At 44.7% G+C, this 14,549-nt stretch overlaps 1 protein-coding gene across 1 annotated transcript; it reads left to right on the top strand.

Moving 5' to 3' along the window:
- Positions 1-9,062: 9,062 nt before the first annotated feature.
- On the top strand, positions 9,063-11,069 carry LOC115311088. The gene is made up of 2 exons (XM_040215453.2): positions 9,063-9,578; positions 9,898-11,069. The coding sequence occupies exons 1-2, from the start codon at positions 9,210-9,212 to the stop codon at positions 10,885-10,887; spliced, it is 1,359 nt and encodes a 452-aa protein (XP_040071387.1). The 5' UTR covers positions 9,063-9,209; the 3' UTR covers positions 10,888-11,069.
- The last annotated feature ends 3,480 nt before the right edge of the window (positions 11,070-14,549 follow it).

Raw genomic sequence — 14,549 nt, 5'->3', positions numbered from 1 at the left:
AGAAAAGAACATCGATTCTAGATATATATATATATATAAGTATATAAGGGAGTATGCTATGGGGTCGATTATATAATATACTCCCCGCGATGTCTACAATAAGCTATGTGCAAAGTCATATAAAAAGACCTACCTATTCTATATCAAAAGAGAATACGTTTGGAGGGGTGGATGGTTTTCTACAACCCGCGATGTCTAGAATAAGCGATGTGCAGCGTCACATAAAGAGTCCAACCGATTACGCACATATATGTGCATAGAAAAGGGGAAGAAAGGTAAAGTCATAAATCCGATGGGTTCGGCGTTCTGATTCTTTCCTGTCGATAGCGGAATGTAGTGTGTCCTTGGACTCTTTCGGATGCGCCTCATTGGTTGACGAGACTTTAGAGGGAGGGGGGGGGAGTTGAAGGACACGGGACAATACCAGTCGGGAAGCCAGGGACGCGTTAGAAATAAACGTAAACGGGTTTAGTGACATTGCGCGCGATCCAAGAACGCGCTGTATAGGTTGCGCTTTTTTTCTTCTCTTCCTTTATTTCGGGGATTGAAGAACGACAACAAATAACGCCGACAGCCGAGAACGTGGAGTGCCGCTCGGCAAATGCGCGTGTTTGTATTACCTCTTGTCTAACCCGGAGGCAGTGAAAGCTGGAGTGGCGCGTTCTCTTCGCGAGGAATCTCTCCAACAAGGTATGCTGTCTCCAGCCGTTATCAATGAGGTGTTTTGGCAACGCCCTCCTGCGGTTCCCTTTTGCTAAAGACGTCATAGTGAGCCTTTGACTGATCGTGAAAGGCCGACCACAGCGACGCTCTTAACTGCACGTCGCCATAAAAAAAAAAAAAAAAAAAAAATTAAGGAGAGTGTTGTGGAGTCAATGAAATTTACACTTTTTATAGTATTTCATTTGATTTAGTTTAATTTATTTTCTCTTATGGCCCGAAGGCGTTACAAAAAGGAGTGAGTTTTGCCACAAAACTATAGGAGCATAACAACAGACGATTCAAAAATAAAAACAATGGCTAAGGAACAAAAAAAAAAAAAAATTGTAATCACAAATTTTAAAATCAGCAGCATATCAGTTATTGAGACCATCGGACGCAGGAAGCCGATTCCTACCTATCGACGTTTGGGGAAAAAAAAAAAAGGCATTAAATGAGAGGAAGTGTTACAATGGGGATGCTCGTAGACATATAAAGCCGCTCAGCTAATGCCTTCCACAAATGACAGCTTCCGGACGCTGTCTGACGGTCAGATTGATCAAACATAAACTCACACATACACATATGTATGAAGCGAACATGTGCTTCCGAGATGCTGTCACCGTGTCAACAGCGAACGCAATGTTTTCTGCATGATGTGCGAGCAGTCTGAGTGTGGCTAAACTGCGTAAGAAAACGCAAAAAAAAAGAATTAAATAAAAAACATTGAAATGGCAAGAATACGACACACCGACAGGACAGACAGACAACGTCTCTGAACGCAAGGAGATAAACGTGAAAACTTTGCGTATTTATGTTGTGCTTCCTCTCCCTTCCACTTTTAGTGTTTTAGGATTCCTTACTGTACCGGTGGTTGAACGGCGTATCTATCGTGGAGTTTTGCAAGAGTGTGAGCAAAGAAACACCGTGTAATCGCCCATGCGCCAGTCCGAAACACGCGGTTTAGCCTCGGCGCTTGCGTTGCGTTTACGCTATGAAATGTCGAGACCGGTGCTGTCGAGATGTCGTCTGGATGTTCTGTTGAGCGCTCGGCTGAGCCAATCACTGCATTCTGCGGAAGGAGTTGGGCGAATATGACGAGGTTCAATATATCTTTTGGCCTAAAAAACTGTAGTGTGTGCCGCGGCACTGAGGATGACTGTTTATCATAGGCTCAGTGTCAATGCACAGACTAGTTCTTTTTAGGTCTAAAATATTTTCAGCTTCGTCACTCGCCCAACCCTCGTAGATTGCAACGATTCATTGGCTTCCCCCATTGCAGTGCGGGAAAGTAGACGCGTCAAATTTCTTAGAGTGTACTAGATTACACGAAGGATTCTGTGGTTTCGTAGTTGATTTTTTTTGGTGAAATTCGGAGAGTGTTTTTCGGTGTTCATTTTTCGCTGGACCGGTGTTTCTTTTCCTTAAATTCCCAATTTCTCCAAATTAGAAATTCAATGTTAGTCTGTTCTTATTTTTTTAATAATAGTGAATAAGGCTTGAGCGAAAACGTACACGAAATCTACACACACACAAAAAACAAAACAAAAAAACAACAACACCAATAACGAAATGTATTTCTGCAGCTCCATCTGGTATTGGTGCCCTTGCGACCGGCAGTACTAACTGTCCCACGACAAATCTTGAAAGCAAGTGCTACTTCAATAATCATGGGTACTTTAAAATAGCCAAACTCCTGGACGCATAAATCCTTCAGCTGCACTCCCCATCCAGTTATACGTACAAGTTCACATTTTCATTGTTACAAAATTACAACCCACCTATTCCTTTAAGAAGTACAAATAGTATAATCCAAACTGGAAACCGCAACTGCGGCGTTTTTCGTGGTCCAAACGTATTTTGGCCCATTGTACTGTCCGAACCTTAAAAACTAACAAATTATTTTACAAAAAACAAAAAAAAAAAAAAAAAAAAAAAACTCAGGTGCGTTTTTTTTCTCCAATTTTATGCCCTGACAACCTTTATTCGTAAAATACAACTTCTTTTTTTTTCTTTCTAATTTGCCATTGCAACCTCAAAATTCGGACTTCTTCGGATAAATCCGAATGGTCGCAAATTTTACTGGCGAATGTTTTCCGGAGTTAATCAAACTTATCTGAAAACACGGATCACTAATTATACAATATATGTGCGAGTGTGCGTGATAGACATCCGAGATTGACAAAGCTTTAATGACAGACAAAAAACAACAAAAAAAAAAAAAAAAAAAAGCGAAAAACAAAGTTGTTTTGCTAATTTCTCCTCAGCGCAGGAATCTGTATTTTTTCCTAAAGAGAAGATGAAATGCGAGGAACAGACGAAATTGTTAACCCAATCAGCTCTCTATCCAAACAATAAGGCTTTCGTCAAATGACGCTTCATTTGACGAAACTGACGCTACGGCTTATGGACACATCGGTGGCCAGTGGTGCTTTTTATCCACGCGCTGATAGTTACAAAGGTGCGGGTGCCATTCGCGTTTTTTCTTATCCGTGAAGAACCTATATTGCTAATCTATTAGAAACTATCTTCTATCACCCCTGTTTACTGAAGCTTTTACTGTCCGCATCTAATGTTGATAGACTCTGGTGTCCCACTGACAGCGCAAAATATTCATTTCCGTTAACTATAAAAAAAAAGTAAAAAAAAAGCTAACATCGTAGTATCCCTCTCTCCTCGGCGCGCAACTGGAAAGGGAAGTGAGCATCATTAAAGCAATAAACACGTAAAAGAAACGTAGGTTGTAGCAGTGTCACTTCGCAAGCGATGCCGACCTCAAACGACATCCCTGTCCCGGTGCTGGTGGCTTCCTCTCGCGTATTCTCGTTCGAAACGGGGACACGCATTATGCGTCATTACACGCGGGGTTCCACTCCTCACAAATGAACGACCTTCGACGAAAAATAAATATAAATAAAAAAAAAAAAAAAACTCCCAAACAATAAAACAACCGTAAAAAAGAAAGAAAGAGAGCCGGTCGTTGTCGTTTCTTTGCGAAAGACCAGATTGCGTCATAGGGTCCCGTACCATGCGAATGTCACTCCGCTCGTTGCCAGCAATATATTTCTTTTCAACCTCCCCCAACCCCCCCGCGACACAACTAAAAAAAAAAAGAAAAAAAATATATAAAGAACGGCTTTTACAACAAGCGAACTTTTACTCCCCCTCACTGAAGCAAATAAAGAAAGCAATGGCCTTGTGTAGCGTGGCCACCTGGTGGTAAAGCAAGCCGCTAGAAAAGAGTGGCCGCTGCTTTTTTTGTGGGTCAAAGCTAGGCAGACGACGAAAACGAAACTGAAACCAGCTTCGGTGTCTGCTATTTTGACCTTCTACGAGCAGACGACACGACGTAAGAGCAATATCTGCAACGTCACGCCTTTTTTCCCCCTGCTTATTGTTTGTTTATATATGTATATATTTATTCACGCTATATCCTGCATCGCAAAGAAAACGTTTTTGCGAGAGAGAGTTCCAAATACTTTGTAGCGCAATGTATTATCTATGAGCACATATGTCTACAAACATGAATAAAACCTACCCTAATCTCCGACAGCTTAAATAATGCCGGGCATGGCGAGCCCCGTGGATCTCAGGCGAACGTCGTTCTATTTTCGTCAAAAGATAAATTCGGACCAACATCGATTTGTAAAAGGAAGGTCTGTTGAAACCAACCTTTGTACTTTTTTTATTACTCGTCACCGATATTTTTTTGAACAAGGACAAGTGGATAACGTGTACTTTGATATACCCAAGACCTTGGATACGGTAAAACATCTTTTATTACTGTCGAAACGTCGGTCGTATGGCCTATGCCCTCAGTACCCTACCTGGTTTAAGGATCATACATAATTTTACGTCGAAATGCGGTTCGCATTTCCAATACATTGTCTGATCATAGCGCCCTCTATACTGGCAAAGCCTGGCAGATCGCCACGAGACGCGGCCGCCGAAAGTGAAAAGGTAGGGCGGCAGACAACGGATGAGAGGAGAGTCATGTAACGGGCGCCCCGCTGCGGCGAGACGCCAAAACACACTTCTCCCGACCGAATGAATCAATAAAGACTTTATTTGGCCCAAAGGAAGATGGATCCCGAATTCTGTTGAGTCCGGGCTCCCCTTCGTGCCTGTGCTGCCCAGTTGGTGTTGGGAAGTGGTCCCCCAGGGTCCTGGATGATCCAGGTCCTGGGTTGCGCCTCACTTTCCGCGAGTTGTACGATGGCCAGTTGGGTGTCCTTGCTGCGGCGTACAACCGCGGCCTCCAATTCGTTAGTCGTCTTAAAGACCTTAGGTGCACAATATATGGGTACTTCCATAAGATATGTTGCAAGTCTGCCTGATCTCCGCACCTCTGGCAGCTGGATTGGTAAAAGTCGGGGTGTATCTTACTTAGTATGTGTGGGTTTGGTAGTGTATTGGCCTGTACCTGTCTATTCATTACTGCCTGATGCCTTGTGAGTGTCCGGTGCGGTTCCGGATATCTGGCCCTATCCGAGCGGAATGTCCGTTCGTGCACCTCGCGTTCCTCGCGCTACTTCAATCAATTCATATGGAATCCTTCTGAAAAACCTTTTTGGGAACAAATCTTAAAGTTTGTGTGTAACGCATATCTCAGCTTTTCTTTTATACAACATTCCAGACTACCCGTGCTACACAGGAATGAGAATGCGTTAAAATAACCTAAAGTGTCGAGGCTTTTTCTGTAACAGTTGGAGAGAGAACGCGATTCAAAAACGACGCAGCGGTTAACTGCTGGAGCCCAACGTTCCGCTTCGTCTTTTGGGGAAGTTCATTTCTTCAAATAAGAAACATGTCTGAACATAGAATTAAAAATGATTTGATATCTCCTACAGTAGATAGAGAAATTCGAGGAAAGTAAAATATACGAATGTACACACCGCGACACCAGCGGTTTTTCCACTTTACTCAAACAGCGTGTCGAGGGACGGAAATTTTTAACACCTAGGTTGGGGCCTGAGATGAGCCCGTTTTACCACAAGTAATTGCATAAATAGTGTAATTTGTCGGAGTTTATACGATAAGAAACTCCGGAACTGACTCCTTCGAATTAACTGTGTCACGCTGTGTACATCATCGACAATGCAACGGGGGTGGGGGAGTTCCGATTGACCGCTACAGAACTCTGGTTTGGGGGGGGGGGGGGGGGGGTTAGGACCCTTAAACCCCCCCCCCCCCCCCCTTCCAACCCTGCCGTGGGTGCGCCACTGCGGGAGACTGTGCACACCGCGACACTGTTAGCGTGAATACGATCATCGGCGGTTTTTGCATTTTGCTCGGACAGTGTATTGAGGGGCGCAAGGTTGTGACACCTTAGGTTGGTGCATCAGATGAACACTTTTTACCACATAGATAATTTTGGTAATAGTCTGTCATCTGTCAATGCAAGATTGTACATTACGGAAATGACTCGCTCGTGCCGTGTACATCACCAGTGCAACGGCGAGGGGAGGAAGAGGGAGAGGGGTGGGGGCGATTAGTTCATTTACCCTTAAAGATCCTCGTTGCGGACATTACTTTAGAAAACACGTCAAAATGTGCACAAAAAAATTCTCACAAAGCTCGGGGGGGGGGGGGGGGGGGGGGGGGCTATGACTCCCCCGTGGGTGCGCCACTGATCCTGTTCAACTCTTCCATTGTAACGTTGCCGAGAAATGCAGAAAAACGAGTGGGAAAGCCATACTTTCCTTGCATGTGATGCTATTTTATGTGGTTGTCAATAAACTGAGTTACTTTATGGAGAATACTCTTCCACATTCTACATTTTGTAATTGAGATCTTCCTTCTGGGAATCAGAATATGTTATTCCTAGTTGCACGACTCCATCCTACTCCCTGCTCTTTGTGTGGTGGACAGTCGTCTAGCATGCATATTGCTCTCCGACTATCCAGTGGTATGAGGAAGTTGTGAATCCTTTCGTAGAATTACATTCTAAATTCGACAGGTTGTACTGAACACCGGAAACAAACGGAGGTACGCATGAAATAAAAATTGTACAAGCTTGATGATGCTGACAAGAACTGGTAAGCAGAGAATGTGCGATAAGCCTTCCAGGGAAGAAGAGAAGGACGTGTGAACGGCACCGCCTGTCGAAGATTCGCTTTCATTTCTGACACACGCCAAGAGATGGCGTTGCACGACAGGAAAGGTTGCGAAGCGTGCAACCACCCCTTCACGCGCCGTGCGGATGAGCTCGCTTTTGCCTGGTCCGTACTAGAGTGCCTCAATGCCCAAAGCGCACATGAAGGCACCCTAGTTCATACTACCGACCTTAGATAACCTCGGTCGGCTAAGCACTTTGCTCGTAGCTCTCAAACTGGCGAGTTCAAACTCTGCCGGGGGACTAAAGTTTTGTTTTTTATACTTGCCGCCAAACGTTGCAGCCCTTCATGAAGATCGGCTAATTAAACGCGTGTTAAACTAGATTGCCCGGGACTTCTGGCTAATTTATGGCGCTGTGAAATCAAGCAGATATATGCACACCCTTTTTCGTTTAACGAAAATCAAATATAAAATTTACCCTAAAACTTTACAAGGATTTATTGCTCTAAAGTGACTGGCAGACGAGGACGTCGAGGAAAGAAAAATTGTTGCGATCTAAAACTATACACCAACTCATGTTTACAAACAAACCGGAGCGCCCGGAGCGCCCCTAGCGGACGCCACCGGCGCCGCGCATGCGCGATGGGGGTGTGGGCAAAAAGCTCGCCGTCGCCCATAAACAAACCATTGAAATGCGATGTTGTCAGCGGCGGTGTGAGTCCCCCTGCCCTTTTTCGCGTTCGAATTGTTGGTTCTACGTCTTCCTGGCGATGTCTGACTATCTTGAGCGGCGTCAGCGAAATTACCGAGGCTCGTTACACCGCAAAACTTCGCGTGAATAATGTGACATGCGGCGATTCATTCCGCGTTGACGCCGCAGATTGTACGCTAAAGCCTGATTCGCATGATGAGATTTCGCTCGGAATTTTCAGTCGCGACGCCGCTCGGGCTGCAAAAGCGTGAACCGTAGCTGAGATGGTCAACGACGATACCGAAAATCGCAAGCAGAATCGGACCAACTGAATTAGGCATAACAACAAGTCGGTGTTGGTCACTAATAACAATGACCAACATCTCCTTGTATCTACTGTTTACATCGAGCCTGCTTACCAACCTTCAAATTTAAGTCTTTTGAGGCCTGCACTCACTTCTTATCGCAAGTACCGGGCCAACATTTGGTCTACGGACCGGCGTCGTCTAAGAGAGCAGACGACAAGCAGAAACTTTTGAAAGAGCAGACGACAATTCGAACAATCAGGCGGTCGTTTGAACTTGAAGACGCACTGAACGTAGTCCACAGGTGGTCCGCACAACTTGACAGTTTTCTGGCGTTCATGTTGAAACAAAACAAATAAATCTGATGACCACAAGTATCCGTGAATTCAACCCAAAGTGCTTCCCGTCCAAGCAATCGTTGTCCGACGGCGTCTGCTTTTCCCTTGTCACGGCACATATCCAGATTCTCGGACGAACCGAGCACGCGAAAACTGACCTTCAAACCTTTCTTGACACTTTTGGTACGGCCCCAGTCGCGGCGTTTTGACGAGAAGGCAGGTTTTCGTCTGGTTTTTTTCAAAACAACGCAGGAATACACGTCTGGCATGGGGAGTCGGGACTTCTGCCCACAGCCCTAGACCGGAAGTGCGACCGACGCGCCACCACCGCGCCGTGACGTCACAGAGATGAGTTCGTGTATAGTACGGTTTGTGACAGCATGACATGAGCATGCAAAACGTCACGAGCGGTGTCGAATTGCGGGCTTCAATTGGAGCCGAGCTGTTTTTCCAATCATATCACTCTTTGTACTTTCATCCTGTAGATTGCAGTAATCTGTTTTCTGATGGTCGCACTCGGCATCTCCGTACAGTATGGGTACACGGTCAAAAGTCCGGGCTTGCTATTGATAAGATATGACATGAAAGTTTCAGTTTGTCTCGAGCCTTACCCACAACTTCCTCCCTCAGCGCAGAAGCTACTGGCCGTTAAGGTAGGTGCACATTTTCTGTCGTACACAGATGTTGGGGTAGAATTACTTTGAATCGTACTTGGGTAGATTGCTTGTACCACTCGACAGTGCTGCAGAGTGACATTTGGGAGCACTTCAAGAATGGTTGCAGCATTCCTTAAGCCACACGTCAGCCTACCGAGCCCCGATTCCAAGCACTCGTGTAAACGCCGCGTTAGAAGCGAGGCTGTGATTTCCGTCGGGGAGAACACCCGTTGCACCGGACACCCGCAGTTTTTGGAGAGCGCCTGCTTTCTGGCATTGGCATTACGGCACAATTGAAGCAGCCGCTGTTTTCCTGTAAATGCTGACCTTGTGTGCAAAAACTAATCGAAGGCTGGTCTTCCAAAGAGCGTGAAGCAACTGTTTGATCTGTTCCAGAATGTTATGGGTTTACGAGTTTGTGTCATTGCCTTGTGGTTTTGACATCTTGCTTATGTGATTTCAAATGTCCACCACAGGTATTCCGAAGAAGAAGCCTGCACGATTTACATATTTCTTTGCATACCACGGAAGAATGGCAGGCGGCAACCATGCCCCTGTGGAGATGGTGTCCTTCAGAGTAGCCGGGTTCTCCGACGCCCTAGACTGGAGGCCCACGCTGTTCCAAGAGCCCATCATTGCGCAGAAAACGTGCGTCCTCTGCGGGGTTTTATACAAGAAAGCAGTCGGGCTGCCCTGCATCCACACGCTGTGCATGAAGTGCCATGCCCAGTGTGTCGACGAAGGGAGTGCGTGTCCCGTCGACCAGAAACCCTTCTGCGAAGATGATGTTGAGCAGCTGGAGGTCCCTCTCAAATACATCCTGAACCGTACTGTGAGTACATAACCTCCCCCTCGCAGTTACTAATTCAGCTGTCCACTCTTCTTTTCTGCCCGAGTGTGTCGGGCACAGAAGAGTTGCATGAGTCTAGACCCGATGATTTACTTTGTGGGTCATCTCTCTAGTGACACAAGAAGTAGTTGGCGAGCATAAAGAGGTTTCTTACGTACAAGTGCACTAACAGTATTCGCACCATTTTCTGCTTCCATTGAATGGCATTAACAGCCTCTACTAAGTTCCTATATTACTAGCATAAACATTCTTTAATCAAAAGACAGTTCGCCCAATTTCAATGCCTTTTCTTTGGTCCCAGGTTGCTTGCTGGAACGCACCTAAAGGCTGCAGCTTCATTGGTCCTGTAGCATGCCTCTTGAACCACTACAAGGAATGTGACTTCAACGTCGTGCCCTGCTGCCTGTGTCACTCAACAGTGCTGCAGAGTGACATCTTGGAGCACTTCAAGAATGGTTGCAGCATTCCCCAAGCCACGCGTCTGCCTACTGCCAACCCTGCCACCCAAGACCTTAGGAATGTCAGCAAAGCTTGTCTCGAGATGAACAAAGCCATAGGGAAGATCTCCGAGGACATCATGTCGCTGCAGTCAAGTCTGAACCGGTGCAGTGAAGATGTGAGAGCTGAGGGTACAAGATGCAAGGGTCAATTAGAGGCTGAAGCTTCTAGGCTCACTCAGAAGCTAATTGACTTTAGCACAGTCTGTGCCACTGAATTCACCGAGGGACTGCAGATTCTTCAGCAAGCAATGGCCGACTATGAAAAGCATGTGAGTAAGGAGCTCTGTGTGCAAAGGGTCAAGCTGACTGAAGTCTTGGGTGTGGTGCGAAAAAGTTTGCCAAGTCCTAAGCCCGAGACAATCCATTGGTACATTGAACACTGGACAGACCTGAAGAATGAAGCACTTAGAAATGGCTCGAAGAGCTTGTATAGTCCCAAAAGGAATGTGTATGATTACAGTGTATCCCAAGTTGTCTATATTGCACGTATGGGCAGCGAGGTGGGCCTCGGGTGTTTCATGCAGTTACACCCCGGGGAACATGACTCGCACCTAGAGTGGCCCTTCAGCAAGGTGTACTCCGTTGGTGTCATTCACCCGAAGGGCCAGTCAAGTACGATTTCCTACAAGGTAAATGCTGGCTGGCATAAACATCGGAGAAACTTTCTGAGGCCAAAGGGAGGAAGTAATGGAGCTTTTGGAGCAAAGTGCCTCTCCACAGCAGAAGAGCTAGAATTTGACGGGTTTATCGAGAACGATACGCTCCATGTGTTCTTGGAAATCGAACCTTAGGTTTGGTCTTCAACCTTGCCGACCCGCAGCTTGATAACTGATAACATTTAAATATTTTGTTGTGACTAGGCTGAGAAATGCAGGAAAATGATCGAGAAGGGAATACCTGCCTTGCCTGTGATGCTATCGCATTTGGTTGCCAATAAAGGGAGTTACTTTATAAGGCACACTCTTTCACATTACAATATTTGGAATTGAGTGATCTACTGCAGTTGCCGGTATCAGACTCATTTTTTTATATTTCAGCTCGAAAATGGACTGCAGCTCTTTCGTAGGTAATTTCCCATGACCTCTTTGTGTCCTGTGCTGGTGGCATGTTGGGCAGTCATCTGGGATATACGGAGCGCAAGCTCGTCACCTCTTGCACAGGGGTTACGGTGATGTCAGAAGGCCAAGCTCTAATTGGCTGATTGGAAAAAATAGTAGGTAGGCGTCATAGCATTTGAGCCTACCCACTATCCTTCCAATCAAAGCCAATCTGAACTCGGCGTCCTTCTGACGTCACAGCAACCCCTGTACAAGAAGCAGACGACTTGCTGTCCGCATTGTTTGGTTCAGCTGCATCTTAAATTCGACAGAGAGTACTGCACGCCGCAAATAAGCTGGACGAACGGAGATGCGCATACATAAATGAACTGGCAGTGGCACTAACTTTCGTGGTTGAGGGAGGTGGCTCTTGCGGCAAATGATTGGATGAACCTTTACAGTCTTGACTTTGCAGACAGCGAGGCACCAGGGATATGGTGTAAGTAATGCAATGGAGATTCAATAGATGTGCCTGGAAGTGTATCGCTCGAGATATTTTACCTCTGACACGGTCAATCGTCGTTTTCTACTTCTGTTGGCTGCTACAATTTCCTCCCGCCTAGTGAATGATGTATACTGCGGAAAGGTGTAGCCCGCGTGACGTGAAGGAAAACGTGGATCATAATCTTGTTGTCTGCGTTTCTGCACCGCCAGCCTTGCGCCTGTTGCAGGAGTGCCAACTTGAGCGCATCCCCGTCTAAGATTGACCGATTTAGCGGTCTCCGATGGCGTTCAGCAAGTTTATAATTGGAACCATATGTACATTTCCACTCATTAAAAAAAAACTAGTTAACGAATTATAGTTAATTACTTGACTCAGCCGTAAACAAGGGACTGAACTGGTCTCGAAACGCCGGGTAAACGTTTATTAAACTTTTGGTTAGAATCCTTATTTTTCGCTTAATCTCTATGCCTAAACAGACAGAGGGCTTCCGAACGTTTACCTTCAGATCATCATGATTAGCCCTCGACACTATCTCCTCCTTGCCGTATAACTTGCCTGCACAGACCGCATAAGTGCAGCTTTCACAGCATTTTTAAAACAAATCTGTAAAGCCAGAAGAAAAAAAAACAAAATGCTCCGTCTACAACCACATGAGCAACTCAAAAAAACATTTATCGCATTCATATTGCTGCGTTTTCATTTCTCTGTGGGTCCGTACCGTTTCGTTGACACACGATTTGTAGACACGCGGTTCGTCGACGCTCTAAGTCCCGTAGACACCTGCCCCCACAAAATTTTGTTAACAACCTTACAGGCAGAGAAAGCTTCCGAACGTTTACCTTCAGATCATCATGATTAGCCCTCGACACTATCTCCTCCTTGCCGTATAACTTGCCTGCACAGACCGGATAAGTGCAGCTTTCGCAGCATTTTTGAAACAAATCTGTAAAGCCAGAAAGGAAACAAAATGCCCCGTCTATAACCACATAAGCAACTAAAAAAAACATTTATCGCATTCATATTGCTGCGTTTTCACTTCTGTGTGGATCCCCGTACCGTTTCGTTGACACACCATTCGTAGACACGCGGTTCGTCGACGCTCTAAGTCCCGTAGACACCTGCCCCCACAAAATTTTGTTAACAACCTTTTTCTTTTTTTTAGTGAGTCGCTACGAGTTAGCGAGTGATTCACTGAGGAGCGTTTACCCAAGCTTTGAGCCCAGCTCCTTCACTCTCCCCCCGTGAACGAAACGCAAGACGCTTTTTGCGAAAACAGCAGGGTTGCGTTCGACGAAACGTCGCAAGAAGGTCTGTCGACAAAACGATCTGCCGATGAAACATATATATGTTTATTTATTCACGCTATCCTGCATGGCATAGAAGACATTTCTTGCGAGAGAGCGTTCAAAATACTGTGTCGTGCAGTGCATTCTGTATGAGCACATATATCTACAAACATGAATAAAACCTGTCCTAATCTCTGATAGATATCTCTATGATAGATATTTCAATCGTCCTTGCTACTGTGATTCGAGTTTGAGCTATCTTGACTTAGAAGAGCTATCGAAGCGACGAGTCAGTCGTGATTTTTTTTTTTTTTTTTACACGAAGTCATTATTTGAAAAGTCGATACTATCTCACTGGTATCGTCCGTGAATTTTCATGCCCCTATTCGGAGTGGTAGGTTTATTTCACCATTTTATCGGAACACTCCACCTCATGCTTCGTCCACCGTAAAATACCGGGCAAGCGCTCACTCAAAATTTAGAGATAATCGCGAAAAAATGGGGGATGGGCGCTTGTCCCGTCACCAATTTTACATGTCAATGTACTGTGCATATTTTCTCAGATCTTAAAAATTTGGGTATGAGCGCTTAGTGTAGTATAGGCGATTGCGCGGTATTCTACGACATGTCTAGAATTCAATATCTCTATAATGAAATTTCTAACCCCGATATGGACATAAATGCGGATAATTTCTTGGGAAAAGTAAAATATCGGTAGCGTTTGATGTTTTGTTTTACTTGCTTCCATGTTCTTCTTCTACTATTTAGATTTCATGCGCATTATTGTCGTAACAGCACTTCAATAAATTTGTACCACATAATCTGGTTTTTGATAGTAACGCTTATATTTTGTTGATGGATAGGCGCTGTATAGTCTTGTTTATGATAGTTTACACTATTTGAGGGTTAAACTGTTCAGTGTCCTAAACTATTCGGTCAATGCTTTAGCTTCTATTTTTGTTTTCAGTGTTCCAATAAGAAGGTTTTATTGCTGTTTTTGGACATTACCAGAAAACAAAGTATTATTATTAGTTGTTGTAGTATCGTTCCTGATCCAATGAGATCGCAGTATTTTTCGACCAGAACGTCAAAGAACGAATCGCCAAACAGGAACCATTAACATTTCTTGGGTTGCCATTGACTATAAAAAAAGTAGAATTTGTGTTATCACACAAAAAAGACAAATAAAATCTGCGCTATCGCACAAAAAGAACAAAGAAAAAAAATCAGTGTTATGACACAAAAAGAAAAGACAAAGAAAATATCTGTTAGCGTGGAAAAGAAAAAGAAAATCAGTGTTATATTACACGAATAAAATATATGCTACCGATGCCACTGTTTTTTCAGCGTCACTATAAGTTTATTTATTGCAAATGTTGCAAAGATTGTAGTATTTGCAACTCATTAAAGTCACCGTATTGCGCTTAGTAATATATTAAATTCTGGTCATGTGTTCCTTTTGTTTCTCGCTGTACTTTAGGTCAGATGCATTTAGCGTTCTTGTAAATGTGTTTTCGTGGTTTCTACAAGCAGCTAGTTAGTTTGTACCAGCGACCTGTATGTGCTTCATTGTGTATTTTTCTTCCACGCTGCAATAACCCTAAAAGGGCTGGCAGTATTATTAA

This window comes from Ixodes scapularis, unplaced genomic scaffold (genome assembly GCF_016920785.2).
Source record: "Ixodes scapularis isolate PalLabHiFi unplaced genomic scaffold, ASM1692078v2 PGA_scaffold6__148_contigs__length_123643588, whole genome shotgun sequence".
In the NCBI taxonomy this organism is placed as follows: Eukaryota; Metazoa; Arthropoda; class Arachnida; order Ixodida; family Ixodidae; genus Ixodes; species Ixodes scapularis.
The sequence above is the reverse complement of the archived record's forward strand: the minus strand, read 5'-3'. Positions and strand labels throughout refer to the sequence as shown.

Excerpts from the sequence above, each read along its gene's own strand:
- LOC115311088 (XM_040215453.2), top strand. The coding sequence starts at position 9,210 with ATGTCCACCACAGGTATTCCGAAGAAGAAGCCTGCACGATTTACATAT. Across the intron at positions 9,579-9,897 it reads AATACATCCTGAACCGTACT|GTTGCTTGCTGGAACGCACC; the intron begins GTGAGTACATAA and ends CTTTGGTCCCAG.